Source organism: Rana temporaria, chromosome 5 (genome assembly GCF_905171775.1).
Source record: "Rana temporaria chromosome 5, aRanTem1.1, whole genome shotgun sequence".
NCBI classification, from domain to species: domain Eukaryota; kingdom Metazoa; phylum Chordata; class Amphibia; order Anura; family Ranidae; genus Rana; species Rana temporaria.
In genome coordinates, this window is record NC_053493.1 from 324,844,350 (window position 1) to 324,863,713 (window position 19,364).

The 19,364-nt window shown below is 43.6% G+C and overlaps 1 protein-coding gene across 1 annotated transcript in view; it reads left to right on the forward strand.

Moving 5' to 3' along the window:
- UBXN2B (UBX domain protein 2B) overlaps window positions 1-18,902 on the forward strand; it is a 38,611-nt gene extending 19,709 nt beyond the window's left edge. Inside the window, exons 6-9 of the mRNA XM_040354241.1 lie at window positions 5,485-5,594; window positions 7,317-7,454; window positions 10,130-10,291; window positions 16,037-18,902. Of these exons, the coding sequence (XP_040210175.1) occupies window positions 5,485-5,594; window positions 7,317-7,454; window positions 10,130-10,291; window positions 16,037-16,199 (573 nt within the window). The 3' untranslated portion in view covers window positions 16,200-18,902. The remainder of the gene's footprint in view (window positions 1-5,484; window positions 5,595-7,316; window positions 7,455-10,129; window positions 10,292-16,036) is intronic.
- Window positions 18,903-19,364: the final 462 nt, after the last annotated feature.

Below are 19,364 nucleotides of genomic sequence, written 5' to 3' on the forward strand. Positions count from 1 at the left end.
CATGCTTAACATAGGATGCGCCTGCTTTGGGCAGCTTTATCTTTACGCCTGGAAAATCCTTACAGAAACGCCGTAAAGTGACTGCGTCGGGCCCGCGTACGTTCGTGAACTGGCGTATCTCGCTGATTTACATATTCTCGGAGTAAATCAGCGAGAACGCCCCCAGCGGCCATTTTAAAATTGCAGTTAAGATCCGACGGTGTAATACAATTACGCCTGTCAGATCTTTGCTGCAAACCGGCTTATCTTGTTTTCTGCATACAGAAAACAGATAAGCCGGAGCAAAGTGTGAGTTATGCCGGCGTATCACTGATACGCCGGCATAACTCTCTCTGAATCTGGCCCTATATGTTTGTTATTTTTAGCTAAAAAAAAAAACAAGACTTTACAATCACTTTAAATTCCCCATATTTTAAAGTTTGTGCAAAAAAAAAAGCAAAATCTCAATTTTGCACAAATTGACTCAATCTGGTTGAGTGAGTCTGCTTATCAGAAATGAGGGCAGGAGTACTGGCTGCCTGCTATATGGCCATATTTGCAGTTTGAAACCATGTTCATAGTATGTCTGCTGTGTCCCTAGGTTCAGGCCTTGCCAGCTGCAGAATGCCATTGATACCATATGCAGGCCCTATTTCATAGCCCGACTGTCCCTGATTTGGAACAAAGTCCCTCTGTCCCTCTTTCCTCCTCATTTGTCCCTCATTTTGATCTGATCTATATAGTTGTATATAAAATGCATTTTTTATCTAAGAAGTGTTTCCCAGTACTAAACCTTTCCTCTAATTTCTATATTGATGCATTTGTAAATTTCAAAAGCCAGTATAATGGAAGAGTAGTGAGTAAAAAAAAAAAAAATCACTTGTGGGTTTAAACACTTGCCTACCGTGTTTAATAGCTATTTTACTATTTGTTTAGAAGGCTCTTGTGCAACAGGAGCCATTAAAAAAAAAAAAAAAAGCACTTGCCAAACGCTGAACGCGATATACGTCGACAGAATGGCAGCGGTGGGCAATTGGATGTACCTGTACGTCCCGGCGCGCGCGTGCCCGCAGCACTCTCCGTGACTGTGCCCGCAGGCCCCGCAAACTCAATGTCCGCCGGCGGCCCGCGATCGTGTCACGGAGAGGCAGAGCGGGGAAATGCCTATGTAGACAAGGCATTTCCCTGTTCTGCCTAGTGACAGGACAGTGATCTACTGCTCCCTGTCATCGGGAGCAATGATCACTGTCGTGTTACTTGTAGCCCAGCCCCCTCACAGTTAGAATCGCTCCCTAGGACACACTTAACCCCTTCCTCGCCCCCTAGTGGTTAACCCCTTCCCTGCCAGTCTCATTTACACAGTAATCAGTGCATTTTTATAGCACTGATCGCTGTATAAATGACAATGGTCCTAAAATAGCATCAAAAGTGTCCAATGTGTCCGCCATAATGTCGCAGTCACGATAAAAATTGCAGATCGCCGCCATTTACTAGTAAAAATAAAACTAAAATGTCATAAAACTATCTATTTTTTAGACGCTATGGGCCAGATTCACAGTCGTAATACGCTGGCGTATCTACAGATACTCCGGCGTATTTTCAAATTTGCCGCGTCGTAGCGTTGTTTTGAATCCTCAAAACAAGTTACGACGGCTTTAGGCTTCGATCCGACAGGCGTACGGCTTCGTATGCCTTCGGATCGTAGGTGAATTCTTCGGCGCCCGCTGGGTGGAGTCCTCCTCGTTTTCCACGTCGGGTATGCTAATTAGCTGTTTACGGCGATCCATGAAGGTAAGCGCGTTCGTCGCATTTGCTTACGTCATCGCTAGTTGGCTTTTTCCGGCGTAAAGTTAAAGCTGCTATTTGTTGGCCTATCTTTAGACGTCCCATGTTAAAGTATGGCCGTCGTTCCCGCGTCTAATTTTTTTTTTTGCGTAAGATGTTCGGGAATATGAAAGGACGTAACGCACGTCGCCGTTCAAAAAACACATTGGGGCGCCGTATTTTCGCGCAAAGCACAGCGGGAAATTTCCTAACGGAGCATGCGCAGAACGTTCGGCGCGGGAACGCGCCTAATTTAAATGGTACACGCCCCATTTGAATTAGGCGGGCTTGCGCCGGACGGCTTTACGCTACGCCGGCGCAAGTTTACACGCAAGTGCTTTGTGAATCAAGCACTTACGCTGAAAACTTGCGGCGGTGTAACGTAAACGGGATACATTACGCCGCCGTAATTCTACATGAATCTGGCCCTATAACTTTTGCACAAACCAAGCAATATACGCTTATTGTGATTTTTTTATTTTTTTATTTATACCAATATGTAGAGGAATACATATCGGCCTAAACAGAGGAAAAAATTTGTTTTCTTTTATATTTTTTGGGGATATTTATTATAGCAAAAAGTAAAAAATATTACACTTTTTTTTTTAATTATTGTTGCTCTTCTTTTGTTTATAGCACAAACAATTAAAAACGCAGAGGTGAGCTTTATTTGTGGGGAAAAAAGGACGTAAATTTTGTTTGGGTCACACGACCGCGCAATTTTCAGATAAAACAATGCCGAATTGCAAAAAGTGCTCTGGTCAGGAAGGGGGTAAATTCTTCTGGGGCTGAAGTGGTTACTTAATAATTTTTTATGTGTAATTCTCCTTTAAGGGGGGTGTGTCCTATGTTTGCCTACTTTTGCTAATAGGTGTCCCTCGTTCCCATCTCAAAAAGTTGGGAAGTGTGCTTTTTTTAAGAAAAAATTCCCAAGCACCCATACATTTTACTTAAGTACTTTTAACATTATATTTATATAATTGAATTCTTGAAATTCTTCTGTAGCCACAATTTTCTCTGATTTAAATCTACCTGTGCATAAAGGGAGTTAAATGGGATGTAAAGGTTCGTTTTTTATTTTCTAAATAGGTTCCATTAAGCTAGTACATTGTTGGTTTACTTACCTTTTCCTTTGATTCCCCTTCTAAGTGTTTTTTTTTCTTTGTCTGAATTTCTCACTTCCTGTTTCTCTTTAATAAGCTTGCCCCCATCATCTGAGCCGTTCTGGCTGGGGGTTAGTCAGCATGCTCGCCCCTCCTTTGGAACTGCATCCCTGCAGGGAGACGCTGTGTTCCCCGCAGGGATGGAGGGGGCGAGCACGCTGACTAACCCCCAGCCAGAACGGCTCGGATGATGGGTGCAAACTTACTGAGGAGGAACAGGAAACCTTTACAACCCCTTTAAAACTAGTGTAAGCAGCACTGTGCATGATTGTCAGTTCTAATTAGATTGGGATGATTCCAGCTACCATTTGTTTCTGCACACCCAGGGCCAGATTCAGGTACATTTACGTTACGCCACGGCGGAGTAACGTATCCCATTTACGTTACACCGCCGCAGGTTTACAGCGTAAGTGCCTGATTCACAAAGCTCTTACCTGTAAACTTGCGGTGGTGTAACGTAAATCCGCTCGGCGCAAGCCCGCCTAATTCAAATGGGGCGGGCACCATTTGAATTAGGCGCGTTACCACGCCGAACGTTCTGCGCATGCTCCGTTAGGAAATTTCCCGACGTGCTTTTTGAACGGCAATGTGGGTTACGGCGTTTCGTATTCCTGGACGTCTTATGTAAAAAAATTGAAGTTCGACGTGGGAACGACGGCCATACTTTAACATGGCTGTTCTAAAGATAAGCCAACGTAAGACGACGTAAGAGATTGCGACGAACGCGCGTATCTTCGTGGATCGCCGTAAGTAGTCATTTGCATTATCTACACCGACCGCAATGGAATTGCATCCTACGATCCGACGGTGTAAGTCAATTACACCTGTCGGATCTTAGGGCTATCTATGTGTAACTGATTCTATGAATCAGCCGCATAGTCAGGCCCGTCGCAACAGGACAGGCAAGCCAAGCAATTGCTTGGGGCCCCGAGCTAGTAAGGGGCCCCCAAGCTGGCTCATCTGTCTGCCTGCTGCTATGTTCACGGGCTCCCCGCGAGCCCCCCTCCTCCCGCACGAAGAGCCGCACAGCTGAATCCTGGAGTTCAGTGCCGAAGCGTGCAGTTGCACTGAACTCCAGGATTCAGCTGTGCGGCTCTCCGTGCGGGAGGAGGGGGGTTTGCGGGGGGGGGGGGCGTTTCCCTCTCAAATCACTCCCCAGCACATATCCCCATACCACCCCCCCCCCCAAATTAAGATGCTCTGTCCCCCTGTACTTATCCCACCCTGTCCTCATCCCACCCTGTGCTCATCCCACCCTGTCCCCATCCCACCCTGTCCTCATCCCACCCTGTGCTCATCCCACCCTGTCCCCATCCCACCCTGTCCTCATCCCACCCTGTCCCCATCCCACCCTGTCCCCATCCCACCCTGTGCTCATCCCACCCTGTGCTCATCCCACCCTGTCCCCATCCCATCCTGTGCTCATCCCACCCTGTGCCCATCCCACCCTGTGCCCATCCCACCCTGTGCTCATCCCACCCTGTGCTCACCCCACCCTGCGCTCACCCCACCCTGTCCCCCTGTGCTCACCCCACCCTGTCCCCCTGTGCTCACCCCACCCTGTCCCCCTGTGCTCATCCCACCCTGTCCCCCTCCCACCCTGTCCCTCTGTCCTCATCCCATGAAAATGACAGGACGAGTCTTAAAAAGGAAGGGGTGCGCGAGTTTCACCAGGCCTAGGGCAGCACAAAACCTAAATACACCCCTGGGCGCACCGCACACGAGTCTGTCCCGGCCTTCGGTAAGATCACTGCTACCGTGTGCGTGCAGGGGGGGGGTTGGGGGGCCTCTATGTCCATTTTGCTTGGGGCCCCCAAATTCCTTCAAACGGCCCTGCGCATAGTTAGGACGGGCGGATCACAGAGATACGACGGCATATCTCTTTTGTGAATCTGGCCCCTAGTTGCTCCCTGTATGTATTGATAGCCATGTGGAGCATTGAAATTGGGTGGGAGGGACTAGAAGGAAACAGTAATTAATAGATTGTGGAAAGCAGGTAATTAAAAAAGGCACAGCTGATATATTACACATTAAAAATGTGAAAACAGTCACCTTGGGCTTTAACACAAGCTACTTTATGCTTTATTGTGACATTTTGTGATTAGAGTGGTGCAGAGTGGGTGTCATCATGTTTTACCTTGAGACTTTTTAGTTTGACTCTCTACATATAACTGTTATCATTGAGCTGCGTCACTGATTGCCGTGTCAAGGCTGACTGACCATTTCAAGGGCATTTCTATGTGTCCGTGCCACTAAACTGGTAATCCCTATCTCCTCTGATGCCAACGCTACTGATTGTTCATGACCTTTATCATAGTTCTGCTGAAGCTAACAGCAAAAGTCCAAAATTCCACAAAAGCAAATACAGAGCTGCATAATTTGTGTTTACATTTTTTTCGATATGATGAAGATGATTTAGTGTACTGTACTTTAGTATATGCAGTTATATGCTTACCACATGTATACATAGCATGCCTTTAATGACATTGGTAAATTTAATCCGTTTTATTTCTGGCAGGTTCAAATATTGCTTAAACTCTGGAGTAATGGGTTCAGTTTAGATGACGGAGAGCTGAGATCTTATACAGATCCAGTGAACGCCCAAGTTCTGGAATCCATTAAGAAAGGGTAATATTTTCTACAATTATGTGGACATGTAGTTGTATACAGCTGGTTACATTATTTAAAGTAGAGCTCCATTCTACAGATGAAATGAGTTAGATTGTAATGCTATCCATGAAATATTATATAGAAAATCCATTGTAACTAGATTCAGCAGATTTACGGCCTTTATAACATGATTCTGTATTTTTCCGCTTCCTATTATTCTAAAATACAGTGGAACCTCGGATTGCGAGTAACACGGTTAATGAGCGTTTCGCAATACGAGCACTGTAATTTTAAAAAACTTAACTCGGTTTGCGAGTGTTGTCTCGCAAAACGAGCACGATTCAGGCCAAAGCGGTGTGCAGTACTGCGTTTGGCCTGAGGTGGGGGGGGGCGCCGATCCCAGCTCATTGGAGTTATTCAGAAATGCTTGGAAAGACACGGAAATACTCCGTTCCTGAGCCTTTCCGAGGTTTGCCGAGGTCAGCTGAACTGTCCTCTGGCCTTTCCGGCTGTTTCCGAAGCTCTCCGGCGCCCCCCACCTCTGCCCGCATGCAGAAGTCAATGCGAAACAAATTATTTTCGTTTCCATTGACTTCAATGGGGAAACGCTCTTTGATAGGCGAGTACTTTGGATTACGAGCATTCTCCTGGAATGGATAATGCTCGTAATCCAAGGTTCCACTGTATAAAAAATGGTTGTAAAACCCACAGATAAAAAAAAAACCTGCAAGACAAAGGCATAATGAGATTGTATGCATAGCATACTAGCTCATTATTAAATACTTACCTTAGATCGAAGCCCCTGCAGCGTTCCCGACACACTTTCCAGAGTTATTTTCAGGTATCGTGGGATCCAGCGCTGTGATTGGCCGGTGTGTGGCGTGTAAAGGTTTACAACTACTTTAAGGTAGCTTAAGGGAGAGATTTTTTCTACCCTAATGATATTTGATAATCGCTTTTCAGAATTGAATGAAAGGAGTTGATAAGCTTAGATTCCTCCCAGACTCAAAATTGTTGTATTCTGTTATAAATATAGAGATATTTGCAACTTAGTAGTACCCTTATGCCTCGTACACACGACAGGTTTTCCCGACAAGAAAACTGCCATTTTTTAGATTGGTCGGGAAAACCGTCGTGTGTATGCTCCATAACAGTTTTCCCGACGAGAAACTGCCTGCAAAAAAATTAGAGCCTGCTCTATTTTTTCCCGTTGTGTTTCCCGTCAGTCTTTTTCTCGTCGCGAAAAACGCTCGTGTGTATGCTTTTCCGAGGAAAAAACAACGTGCATGCTCAGAATCAAGTATAAGACGGGAGCGCTCGTTCTAGTAAAGCTAGCATTCATAATGGAGATAGCACATTCGTCACGTTGTAACAGGCTGAAAAGCACGAAGACTGAAAAGCGCGAATCGTCTCTCACCAAACTTTTCCATTGTTGTTGGTATGCACCTCTGTAAAATATGACAATTCTTTAAGTCCATTTCAGACAGCACCTCTTACCTAAATTGTCATTATTAGCCACACTGAGCTCTTGGATCATTATTATCGGGTTAAATCAGATATCTGTTTTCACGTGTTATCAACTAAAGAAACCCATTCTGCTTTCCTACTGGCTTGGTGATCCCTGGATGGTGGTTACAGTTATGATGACTTTTCACCAGGGGACTTTGACATCACTTGTTTTCTATATAAATGCAAATGATTTCTGAGTTTAAAGATTGTTTGAATATTGTTTTATTTCAGGGAAATCCCAGCAGAACTCCAGCACCTGGTTCATAGTGGCCAAGTCAGCTTAGATATGGAAGACCATCAAGACCAAGAATATGTTAAGCCAAGATTAAAATTCAAAGCCTTCAGTGGTGAGGGGAAAAAACTTGGAAGGTATACATGTAGCCTATTTTGTGTTTTATTAGCATACTAATTTAGTGGTGGTCAACTTGAAAAATTTTGAGCGCCTCAAACGCGCCCCCTAACACTGCCTGATGGTCGCACAAAATAGCAGCGCAATTTTACATCTCAACACCCAGTCATTTCAGCCCTGTTTTTTTGCAGCATATCACAATGCAGACTAGTGTCAGTGAGTGCAATAATAACCCCCATCATTGATGTTAGTGGAAACAATAATAAGCCCCAGCATGTGTGTCAGTGGATGCAATTGTAACCCCAGCATTGGTGTCAGTGAGTGCAATAAGAACTCCCGACCTTGGTGTCAGTGGATGTAAAAATAAACCCCAACATTGGTGTCAGTGAGTGCAAAAATAACTCCCGACCTTGGTGTCAGTGGATGTAAAAATAAACCCCAACATTGGTGTCAGTGAGTGCAATAATAACTCCCGACCTTGGTGTCAGTGGATGTAAAATAAACCCCAACATTGATGTCAGTGAGTTCAATGATAACCCCAGCATTTGTGTTGATGAGTGCGATAATAACCCCCAATATTAGTGAAAGTGTACACAATAATAATTTCCAGCACTGGTGTCAGTGGATGCAATAATATTCCCCAGCAGTGGTGTCAATGAACACAATAATAGCTCCTAACAGTTATGTCAGTGACAGCAATAATAACTGCCCCCCCCCCTGCATTGGTGGTTATTGCAGAGAAAGCTAACCATACTATCGCCTCCCCCCTTCCCGAATAGGTGATTGTGGAAGTGAAAGTTAACTCCACCCTCAACATTGGTGGTCATGGCAGTAAAAGCTAACCCCTCTGCATTGGGGGTCATGGGTGTGAAATGGAACCCCCCCCCCCATTGGCGATCACTTACCTGATCACATGCTCCCACGCCACTCTCTTTGCTCAGAACAGTACAGCCTCTCTTTTAAAGGGGTTGTAAAGGTACAATTTTATTTTTTCCCTAAATAGCTTCCTTTACCTTAGTGCAGTCCTCCTTCACTTACCTCATCCTTCCATTTTGCTTTTAAATGTCCTTATTTCTTCTGAGAAATCCTCACTTCCTGTTCTTCTGTCTGTAACTACACACAGTAATGCAAGGCATTCTCCCTGGTGTGGAGTGTCGTGTTCGCCCCCTCCCTTGGACTACAGGAGAGTCAGTACGCTCTCTACGTTGCAGATAGAGAGAGGAGCTGTTTGTTAGTGGATGTCCTGACTCTCCTGTAGTCCAAGGGAGGGGTCGAGCACGACACTCCACATCAGGGAGAAAGCCTTGCATTACTGTGTGTAGTTACAGACAGAAGAACAGGAAGTGAGGATTTCCCAGAAGAAATAAGGACATTTAAAAGAAAAATCGAAGGATGAGGTAAGTGAAGGAGGACTGCACTAATGTAAAGGAAGCTATTTAGAAAAAAAAAATTGTACCTTTACAACCCCTTTAATACTGAGTGCTGGAAATCAGAGAGTGTTTCAGCACTCCACACCTCCACTGCCACTATGCTGCCTATATGGTGGTCAGTAGCCCACAGACTGCATGCAGAGGGCCTTGGGTTGGGCACAAGGATACTAATCTGTTTGCTATTGCATTAAAAACCCACAGTTGATATGTGTAGGTTTGACTTACATTGACCTATACCAGTGATGGTGAACCTTGGAACCCCCAGATGTTTTGGAACTACATTTCCCATGATGCTCAACTACACTGCAGAGTGCATAAGCATCATGGGAAATATAGTTCCAAAACATCTGGGGTGCCAAGGTTAACCATCACTGACCTATACTAATACAGTGAACAATGTAGACCTTTTATGTAGTATAATAAACTTATAACTAAAGACATTTTTTTTGTTTTTTGTTTTGGATTGAGTCAAAAGGGATTAGAACACCTGTCAGGTTGTTTTTGCTGTCTGTGTCCCCATAAGGGAGTTTCACCCTCTCTATTTGTCATGGTTGCCGTCATCACATCACCAGGAGTGAAAGTGAAGGAAAATCCTAAATTTTGGGTTGTCTCAAAACCGTATTAGATAGTACATTTTCTAATGGGGACAATAAATCTGGTGACAACCAGGGATTCCCTTACTTTGGAGAGAATTTCCCTCACTTCTTGTTTTGACTATGGGACAGGAAGTGAAGAGAAATCTCCACAATGGGACAAATATTACAAAAAATAGAAATAGAATGCTCTTTTACCCTCCCTTACTCTATCCAAAAATGGAAACAAAAGTTTTGCTTTTAGCTCTACTTTAATTTAGAATTATAAAGATTTTTTTTGTGTCTGTACAACAAATACATGGTTGGTAAATGGTGGCAAAATTAAACCAAAGTTGGCAAGCCTACTTTTTCTCAGCCGAGCTGTCCTTGGGCCTTTCTGGCTGTTTCCGAGGCTCTCCGGCCCCCCCCCCCCCCACCCCTGGCCACATGCAGTATTGCATGCCATTGAAGTCAATGTGGAACAAATTATTTTCATTTCCATTAAATTCAATGGGGAAACTCGCTTTGATATGCGTACTTTGGATTACGAGCATTCTCCTGGAACGGATTATGCTCGTAATCTGAGGTTCCACTGTACTGTATATGTATTTCACCCATGTATTTAGCTGTTTGCTTGTAGTTCTGCGTTAGCTCACTAAACTTTGACACTTATCTTGTTTTGTACTCTTATAGCTTAACACCTGAAATAATAAGTACACCTTCATCCCCAGAAGAAGAACACAAGCCATTTTTAAATTCTGAAATGGAACTTGATGAACATGTGCCAACAACAAAAATTCAAATCAGGCTGGCTGATGGGACTCGTCTAATCCAAAGATTCAATCTCAGCCATCGGTAACAGTATATAGATGCACGGAAAAATAATGTATTAGCAGTCTGTAATGCTCATGAATTTTTTATTGTAGGTTAAAAATGAGTTCTGCATCCCCCCTCCCCGGAAAATGTTAAAGCCAGCAGCTACAAATAGTGTAGCTGCTGACTTTTAATATTAGGACACTTACCTGTCCAGGGTTCCCATGATTCCCAGCGGATTTTTGGATTGTCTCTCGGCTGTTGCCGCCGCCATTCCTTGTAAGGGAAACCGGCAGTGAAGCCTTTCAAGATCAGTCCGGTTCTCTACTACACATGCACGCTGCGCATTCTAACTGGCCCGGCGGCGGAGGAAGGAGCACCGGGGCTGAACTTCCGAGGGACGGCGCCGCATCGCTGTCTCCTGGAAGTGGGGAAGGGTACCTGTCAAAAACGGGTACCTGTTTCCCGCTTCCCCCTGAAAGGTGCCAAATGTGGCACCAGAGTGGGGAAGAAAGCAGATAAGCGGAAGTTCCACTTTTGGGTGGAACTCCGCTTTAAAAAAGATAACATAACTACGGTAATACATCTAATTGAAATGTTTTTGCTGAATTTAGAATTTTTATGCAAGGGTTAGGAAACCACTTTTTTCATTCAATAAAAATGTATTGTTTTTAAGAAAGGGAGAAAGTAAAATTTTTGACAGTGCCCAAAAGTGTGTAATATACATACATGTAATTACGCATTGTAAATGCACAATACAAACAATGCTACAATGCTAGTGGAAAGGCAACACAATCAATCAATGGTATAAAGTCAGTGATTAGCACAATGCTCGTGGGGTGATCAGCTAGGATGAATCTCTAGGGAACAGTTTTGCATCGGGAGCTGCTCGCCAAAAGATAAGGGATACCCTCATGGAACATGCAAAACAGAATGAAGCAGGGTGCCAGATGAGTGTCAGAATGTAAAAACTACATTTTAATAAGTAGCCACTTACATAAAAGAAACCTGTAAACCGATCCGTGGTCGGTGTGGCATGCACAGCGACAGCTCTCTCTGGTCTGGGTGAACCGGCAGCAGGTGCAAGATGTAGAGGAGGACCCGCTCGTGGAAGACGATCGGCTGCTTCTCTAGGCTCACTCCCACCAACAGGAGGTCATAACAGGTAGTAAATGACAGGTTGGGCGGGCCACAACGCGTTTCTAAGGCCCCGCCTCCTCTATCAAGCTTGATAAACCGTTATGCATGAGGCCTAAGAATTGACGGTGGTATGTAAAGCAACAGGAGAAAAGGATAGAGTGGGAAATCGTAGGTGAGAAATGGTTGAAAGGAGGAAGAGGAGGGTGTAGCCAGACTTCGTGTCACTCTGGGGGAGGGGGGACCTGCAGTGTAACTCAAAGGCCGGGTACACACGAACAAACATGTATGGTGAAAGCGGTCCGTCGGACCGTTTTCACCATACATGTCTGCCAGAGGGCTTCTGTACGATGGTTGTACACACCATCGTACAGAAGTCCGCGCGTAAACAATACGCGGGGCGTGTCCGCGTCGTCGCCGCGACGATGACGCGGAGACGTGGGCGGGCCTGCCATTTAAAGGCTTCCACGCATGCGTCGAAGTCATTCGACGCATGCGAGGGACGGCGGGCGCCTGGACATGTACGGTAGGTCTGTACTGACGACCGTACATGTCCGAGCGGGCAGGATTCCAGCGGACGGTTTTAAAACACGTCCAGGAATATTTGCCCGCTGGGAAAAGGCCCGGCGGGCAAATGTTTGCTGGAATTCGGCCCGCTCGCGCCCACACACGACCGAACATGTATGCTGAAACTGGCCCGCGGACCAGTTTCAGCATACATGTTTGGTCGTGTGTATGGGGCCAAACAGTCATCTGAAGGGTGGTGAGCTGTCAAAAGTCTCATATTTTAAAGATTCTGTGAACCTTGAAGCTGGACTCTATACCCCGACAGGAAGTTTGCAGGGAAGAATAGGAAAAAATTATTTGGTCAGTAGAAAGTGGGGAAGGGGTGGTGGTAAGTAGTGTATGATACCACTTACTTTTTAACAACGCTGTATTTAACCGCTTGCCGACCGCCCACCGCAGTTTTACTGTGGCACGTTGGCTCGGCTGCGCGAAATCACATTATATAACGTGATTTCGCTCTGTGGCCACTAGGGGGCCCCCTGCTTGCCCCCAGTGCCGATGTGAGTGCCCAATGGGCGCGGCGGCAGCCGCGTAAACACACAGCTTCCGGTTCTTTCAGGGGGAGAAATGACTGATTGTATGTTTATACAAAGTATGAACAACGATCTGTCATTTCTCCATGTCAGTCCCATCCCCCCTTCAGTTAGAACACACTTTAAGGAACATATATAACCCCTTGATCGCCCCCTAGTGTTAACCCCTTCCTGCAAGTGACATTTTCACAGTAATTAGTGCATTTTTATAGCACTGATCGCTGTAAAAATGCCAGTGGTCCCAAAAATGTGTCAAAAGTGTCCGAAGTGTCCGCCATAATGTCACAGTCACGATAAAAATCGAAGATCGCCGGCATTACTAGTATAAAAAAAAAGATTAATAAAAATGCCATAAAACTATCCCCTAATTTGTAGACGCTATAACTTTTGCGCAAACCAATCAATATGCCCTATTTTTTATTTATTTTTCGTTACCAAAAATATGTAGAAGAATACATATCGGCCTAAACTAAGGAAAACAATTGTTTTTTTTATATCTTTTTGGGGGATATTTATTATAGCAAAAAGTAAAAAATATAGAATTTTTTTCAAAATTGTCGCTTTTTTGTTTATAGTGCAAAAAATAAAAACCACAGAGGTGATCACATACCACCAAAAGAAAGCCCTATTTGTGGGAAAAAAAGGACACCAATTTTGTTTGGGAGCCACGTCTCACGACTGCGCAATTGTCAGTTAAAGTGACGCAGTGCCGAATAGAAAAAAGTGGCCTGGTCTTTGGCCAGCCAAATGGTCCGGGGCTGAAGTGGTTAATACTGTAAAGGCCCTGCTGCAGTTGAGATTGATTTTCTACCTCGTCTGTAAAAAAAAAAAAAAAATGTCACTTACTGTAGAATGCATACTTATTTATCTTATCTTGCAGCATCACGTTTGCCCTCATTCCAAAGGCATTCCAGGAAGCAGACCTCACTGGTCAGCAAATTACCTTTCATTCCAAGCACTAGATAAGTCAGGCTGCTTAAATAAATACATTTTATTACTATTAAAAGGCGCAATAAATAAGTGAAATACAATAATATAGGCTCGCTTACATAACAATATGCAGGGCACACTGCAAATTATGGGTATTGGTAGGCACTGTGAGAACAACATGGCATAGATGAGAATGTCTTTTTTAATCAATCTATTTTGTTGTAAATGGGTATGTGATATGTTGAGACAATAGCAAGTAAAAATACAAGCCCAGGTTAGTTTATTGTTTAAGAAAAAGAGCTTGATAGGTATTGGTGCTGCTGGGCTAGTTAATAGGACAAGCACAGGGATTCAAACTCTGTATAAGGAATATATTAACCAGACTACATTACAGAAGCTTTCTGCAACATAGACCTATTTGTAGCTATTTAGCGAGATATGAAAAAATAGAACTGACATCATCCATTAGTAACACATTTTACATAGCAATATTGGCAGCATTACTTGACAGTTATCTGTAATAAAATTCATTGGTTTACAGGAAAGCCTTTTACATGATCTTTCACTTTTCTTCTTATTGGTGATTGTTTGATTCCGCAAATCAGAAAGATGTCTTCATATGAAAAATATTTCAGCAAACCTGTGTTTGTGCGGACGCTTGGTGCATTAGTACATACTAGTACTGTATTGTAATTTGCTGTTGTATATAAAACATTTTGGTGACCTAGAGGAACAGTAGTGGTATAAGTAAGCTACAGATGAATGGAGATGCCATTTGTATTCATTTTGCAGCAGGTTTGTCTTCCATTTATAAAATGTATTTCTTTCTTGTCCATTGTGGAAAATAGTCATATACTGTCGAGTCTTGCTGCCGCATACAGGATTATTGGACAATGGCAAACAATTTTTTTTAGGCCGGCCCAGGATAACCCACCAGTTTTTTTTTCATAGTATCCTAGGATAGATGTCTTTTTTTTTTAGGTCTGCCTTTAAGCCCAGGTTCACACTGGGTACGATTTGCTTCGATTTGAGATGCGATTTCACGTTTGAAATCGCATCTCAAATCGGCGGCATTTGCCGGCAATTGTCGGCAATGACACTGTCCTAATCGGTGCGACGCCGCATCTACGGCGCTGCACCGATTTCAAAAAGTAGTTCCTGTACTACTTTTTGCGATTTAGGGCCGCGATTTACATAGACATCTGTGCAGAAACCTGCACAGTTTTCTCTTAAACCGCGGCCGAAATCGGGACTGCCAGCGGGAGTGAAATCGTGCGAGTTCAGCTGAACTCGCACGGCTTCACTCCCGCAGCCCAGAGTGAACCAGGGCTAAAAGACTAACTATGTTTTTACTAGATTGTTTTATTTGATTTTCTACATTTAAAATTCCTCCTTACCTTGCTGCTTGTGCTGGTCTCTATATAGTAGCTGTCCAGAGCAATCTTTCGTCAGGCTAGCTTTGGAGTGCTGTACCTGAACCTTCTGGACTTGGTTGTTGCAGGGCTACTAGGAAGTAATCTTTGGACACTGGGTTCTGCTTGTGGTTCTTTCCAGAGCCAGTATTGATGAAAGGCGCAGAGCGCATTCCAAGCCCAGGGCTAATGCATTGTCCCAGAGCTTGCTTTGTCTCTCAAGACACACTTTGTAAGTAGGCCATTTGGTCTAAGCATTGGGAGCTACCTCATTATTTGGACTGCTGAGAGCCTTCAGACTTTCAGCTTCCTACCAATTTTACCGCAAAAGGGATTAAGGCTGAGAAATTGTGCACTAATGTCATCTAGGTGAGGTTTTTTGCACCATTCAGCATTGAGTTAGCATTTTCCTGCTGCTATTCCTGCTTAAAAGAGCCATGTGGAACTCTGATCCTTGGTGCATTCCTGTTGCCCAAATTAGTGACTTGATCATCTCTGGCCGATTGACCCTACACCTGCATCCAGTGGTTTGGTTTGTGATTACCTGCTGTAACATGTGCCTAAAGCTCACACTCCACTAAAGACTCTGGTGCTCCTTGCAGCTGATGAAGAAGGCGAGCCCGTGCCTTCGAAACGCGTTCTGGTTGGCCAGACAGCATGTGGGCGGCTCCCCAGTTTGCAGCCCTTGACCACTCCCACCCAGAGACACACAGCCGATGTCTCCATGAGGCTTATCGAGGCTCCAGCTGCGGCTAACACTCGGTGCTCATGGATGCCTCAATAGAGAATGGCATTATAGCTGCGCTGTCCCAATGATTTCAATGGGCATGAACGTTGGAGGAGCGGCATACACACCGCTCCTTCACCACTCCAAAGATTCGGCTAGCAGGACTTTTTTTACCACCCTGCTAGCGCAAAGCTCCAGTGTGAAAGCCCTCAGCCATCTTTTTTTACCAGGTGGATATTCATGCCCCATCTCATGCCACCTTGAGGTGTAAGGTCCTTCAGGTGGCTTTTTGAGCAGCAGGCAGTTCTGTTCTTTTTTTGTTCATGGGCCTGTTTGTGTTTTGTTTGCTGTTCCCACCCTTCAGTTGGACTGCTTTTTGATATCCTGGCCAGTATATGACGTATGTCCCTCAATGGACCCAAAAAAAGGATATAACATTTGAGTAAAAAAAATCCTATTTTCTTTATCTGATCTCTTCTAGGATCACGGATGTGCGCCAGTTTATTACGCAGTCTCGATCAGAATTTGCACACACTGACTTTACTTTGGTCACCACTTTTCCAAACACAGAACTGACAGATGAGAACCAAACGCTGGAAGAAGCTGATTTACTGAACACTGTGCTTCTTCAGAGAATAAAGTAACGATGATTATTCATGAGCTATAGCTGAAGAAATATAAAAAGTGTCCTTCACAGCCTCCAAGCAGTAAAAGCCAGTAAGAACTCAGACTCACGTTACTGTTCCATTTATGCATTTGATTTTTGTATTTTGTTGATCTGTAAAAATTTGATTACTGCAATTTATCACTTGTTTTGATAGCAAGTTGCATTTCAGAAGGTCCTGATAAACTTGATGAGGTGTACAGTGTGTGTTACTCATGTTTTAGGTCACTGCATTTTAATACAGATCATGACAGGTTCCAGGAGAGAGGTAGACAGTTTACTCTGGACACTGCAGATGGTGTTTCTTTCTTTTTCATTAATGTCAATAGAAGCACATTTTTCCTGGTAGCTTAACTACTGTAGTCCTGGAGCAATGTTTTCAATTTATTGTTTACATATTTCAAAAATCATTATAGGCCCAAAGAATACCTAAAACCCCCAAATGTTATATATTTTTTTTAAATCCGACACCCCAGAGAAGAAAATAGTGATAGTTAAAAAAAATTGTGTCAAGTGATATTAGCGCAATAGTTTATAAAACGTAAAATTTCAGTAAAAAATACAATACTGTTCATTTTTTGGTATATAAACACAATACATTATGCAATTTTTCATAAAATATAAAAGATAAGGTTGCACCGAGTAAATAGATACCCAACATGTCAAGCCTTAAAATTGTGTCCGTCTGTGAAATGTGAAAAACCTTCAGTACCCTAAATTTTGCAAACACGATACTTTAAAAGCCCCTACGGGTCATCAGTTTAGTGTAACATATGTGCTCTGGTGCTAAAATGATTGCTGTCACTCTGGCTTATGTGTCGATATGTAACGTGTAGGGCAATCGCTATTTTCATACATAGGTGTCCCAATGCATGCGTTTTCGTATGTCTGTGGGGCTCTAAAAAAAAAATGTTTTTATGTCTCTTCAAATGTTTTAAACCTTTTTTTTTACACATAACTTTTATTGCTATCACATAGGGGCCAACAGCCCCCTATGTGATAACATATAGTTGACAGGTTCTTTTTATAAGACATCTGGGTTCTATTAAATCCTGGATGTCTCCCCTGTACTCCACTGCAGCTGATGGAACACAGGTTATGTTCCATCAGCTGCTTCACTGGGCGCTGACCCCAGTGATTGACAGCTCAGGACCAGGAAGTGACATCATACACGCCGCTTTCTGGTCCATTCATTGGGGGCAGGTCTGCAAACGAGTGTTCGTAGAGCTGCCGCCACCCTTCCCAGCGACACCCACCATGACTGCACCAGGCCTGGAGATGGGACAGTAGAGTCCAGTAAACATGATAAAACAAGGGTCGCATGGGGGGAGGCGTCACATTGCCCCTGTTGTGGAAGTGATTGTCACTTCCAGATGAAAGCTGACAGTCGACTTTACAAGTGCACGCACCCTGCGTCCTGTATAGCAGCCGGGAATGTGTTTAAAAACACTTGTTGCCATTACTGTGTTTTTAAAACAGCGCTGGGATTAAAGTAGTTAATATGCTGTCTTCATGCATTTAGATTGGACTGATTGGATTTTTCCATCCTTTGTTTAGCCATATTACCCTTTCATAACTAGGTCTAAGCTTTTATTCGATACATTGTTTGTTAAATAAAATTACATAAAAATAGTTTTTTTTAATCATAATTGTACAGTACAGGACAGGAGGTCATATGCAAGTAATTGAACACTGGAAAAAGCTTTACTGAGAAATGCCCCCAGTTCACCCTCATATAATTCCACCTATTCCGGGGGACTCTGGTTTTTTTTTTTTCTAATGTCTTTAGGTGATTGACATTTCCTATGGGTTGTTTTTTTTTTTTTTTTTAACCATTCTTTTTTATTTTACTTTACTACTTTGCCTGACACTTCTATCAAACTCCAACTGCTTATTGGCTTGGGGCTCACTAGTAATTTTCCAGATTGGTAACCTAGATGTAAAATCTTCAGAACTATATCTAGACTCCACAGCAGCACAGGCCAACCTGCAATGTTTGCTTCAGACACTAGTTCCTGCGTTAGGAGCACACCTTGCCATGCAGTGCAACGAGTGTAGTTAGCTGAAGGGTGCTATACTGATCCAGGGCTATGTTCCATTCCTATGGCACCCAGACCCTGAAGACTTCTTTGGGGGTATGCCCATTGTGATGTGACTTTTGGTCCCCACCGAGAACCTGCAGTGGGCATAAAGTATGACAGGGTTTCCTTGTATACGTGACTGTGTCCTTTTTCACATGTGGGTGTTCACTTTCTCCTTCTGTAAAGATCTCTACTACATTGGCAATAGACAACATTATTACAACGTTTGTCTTTGTTTTGCCAGGTTTTGCCCACACAGCCTTGCTGCTTGTGTGGTAACATAGTTGTGCTGTGCTTTCTGACTGATGCACTTCCACTTGCCAGGTCAGACCAGGTCAAATTCATTACAAAATTTGGAGCACAATGGAAAACCATTAGAGAAGTTATGAACACTGGCCTATTCTTACTTCAAACTCTCAACTTGCAAAGATAGTGGGACGTCCACTCAGAGTCCTCTAGAGCTTCACCAAAGGACCAGAAATCTAAAATAACAGGAATGTACGCCTGTGGGAACTGTAGCATCTACCCCTTTGTCGAAAAGACTTAAGCCTCATACACACGATCAGATTTTCCAACGGGAATTGTGTGATGGCAGGCTTTTGTTGGAAAATCCAACCGTTTGTATGCTCCATCGGACAAATGTTTTTCGGATTTTCTGACAACAAATGTTGGATAGCATGCTTTAAAATTTTCCAACAAAAAATGTTTGCTGTCGGATTATCCGATCGTGTGTACAGAAGTCCTTTGGAAAAAAATCCAAAGTACAAACACGCATGCTCAGTAGGAATGCTATTCATAGAACAACATTAGCAGAAGTTGCCCAAAGGGTGGCGATAAAGGGCAGAAAAACCACGTAGTTTTGTGTTTGTTGGCCGACAATTTTTTGCTGTTTGTATGCAAGACAAGTTCATGGCCAATGCCCTTCGGACAAAAGTCCTACACAGAAAATACGATCATGTGTATGAAGCTTAAGAAATTTACCAATGTAGGGACAACCAAAATATATGAAATCCAAAGTTTCATTAAGTTTTCAACAGACATGGTCATATATACCGTACATGTTG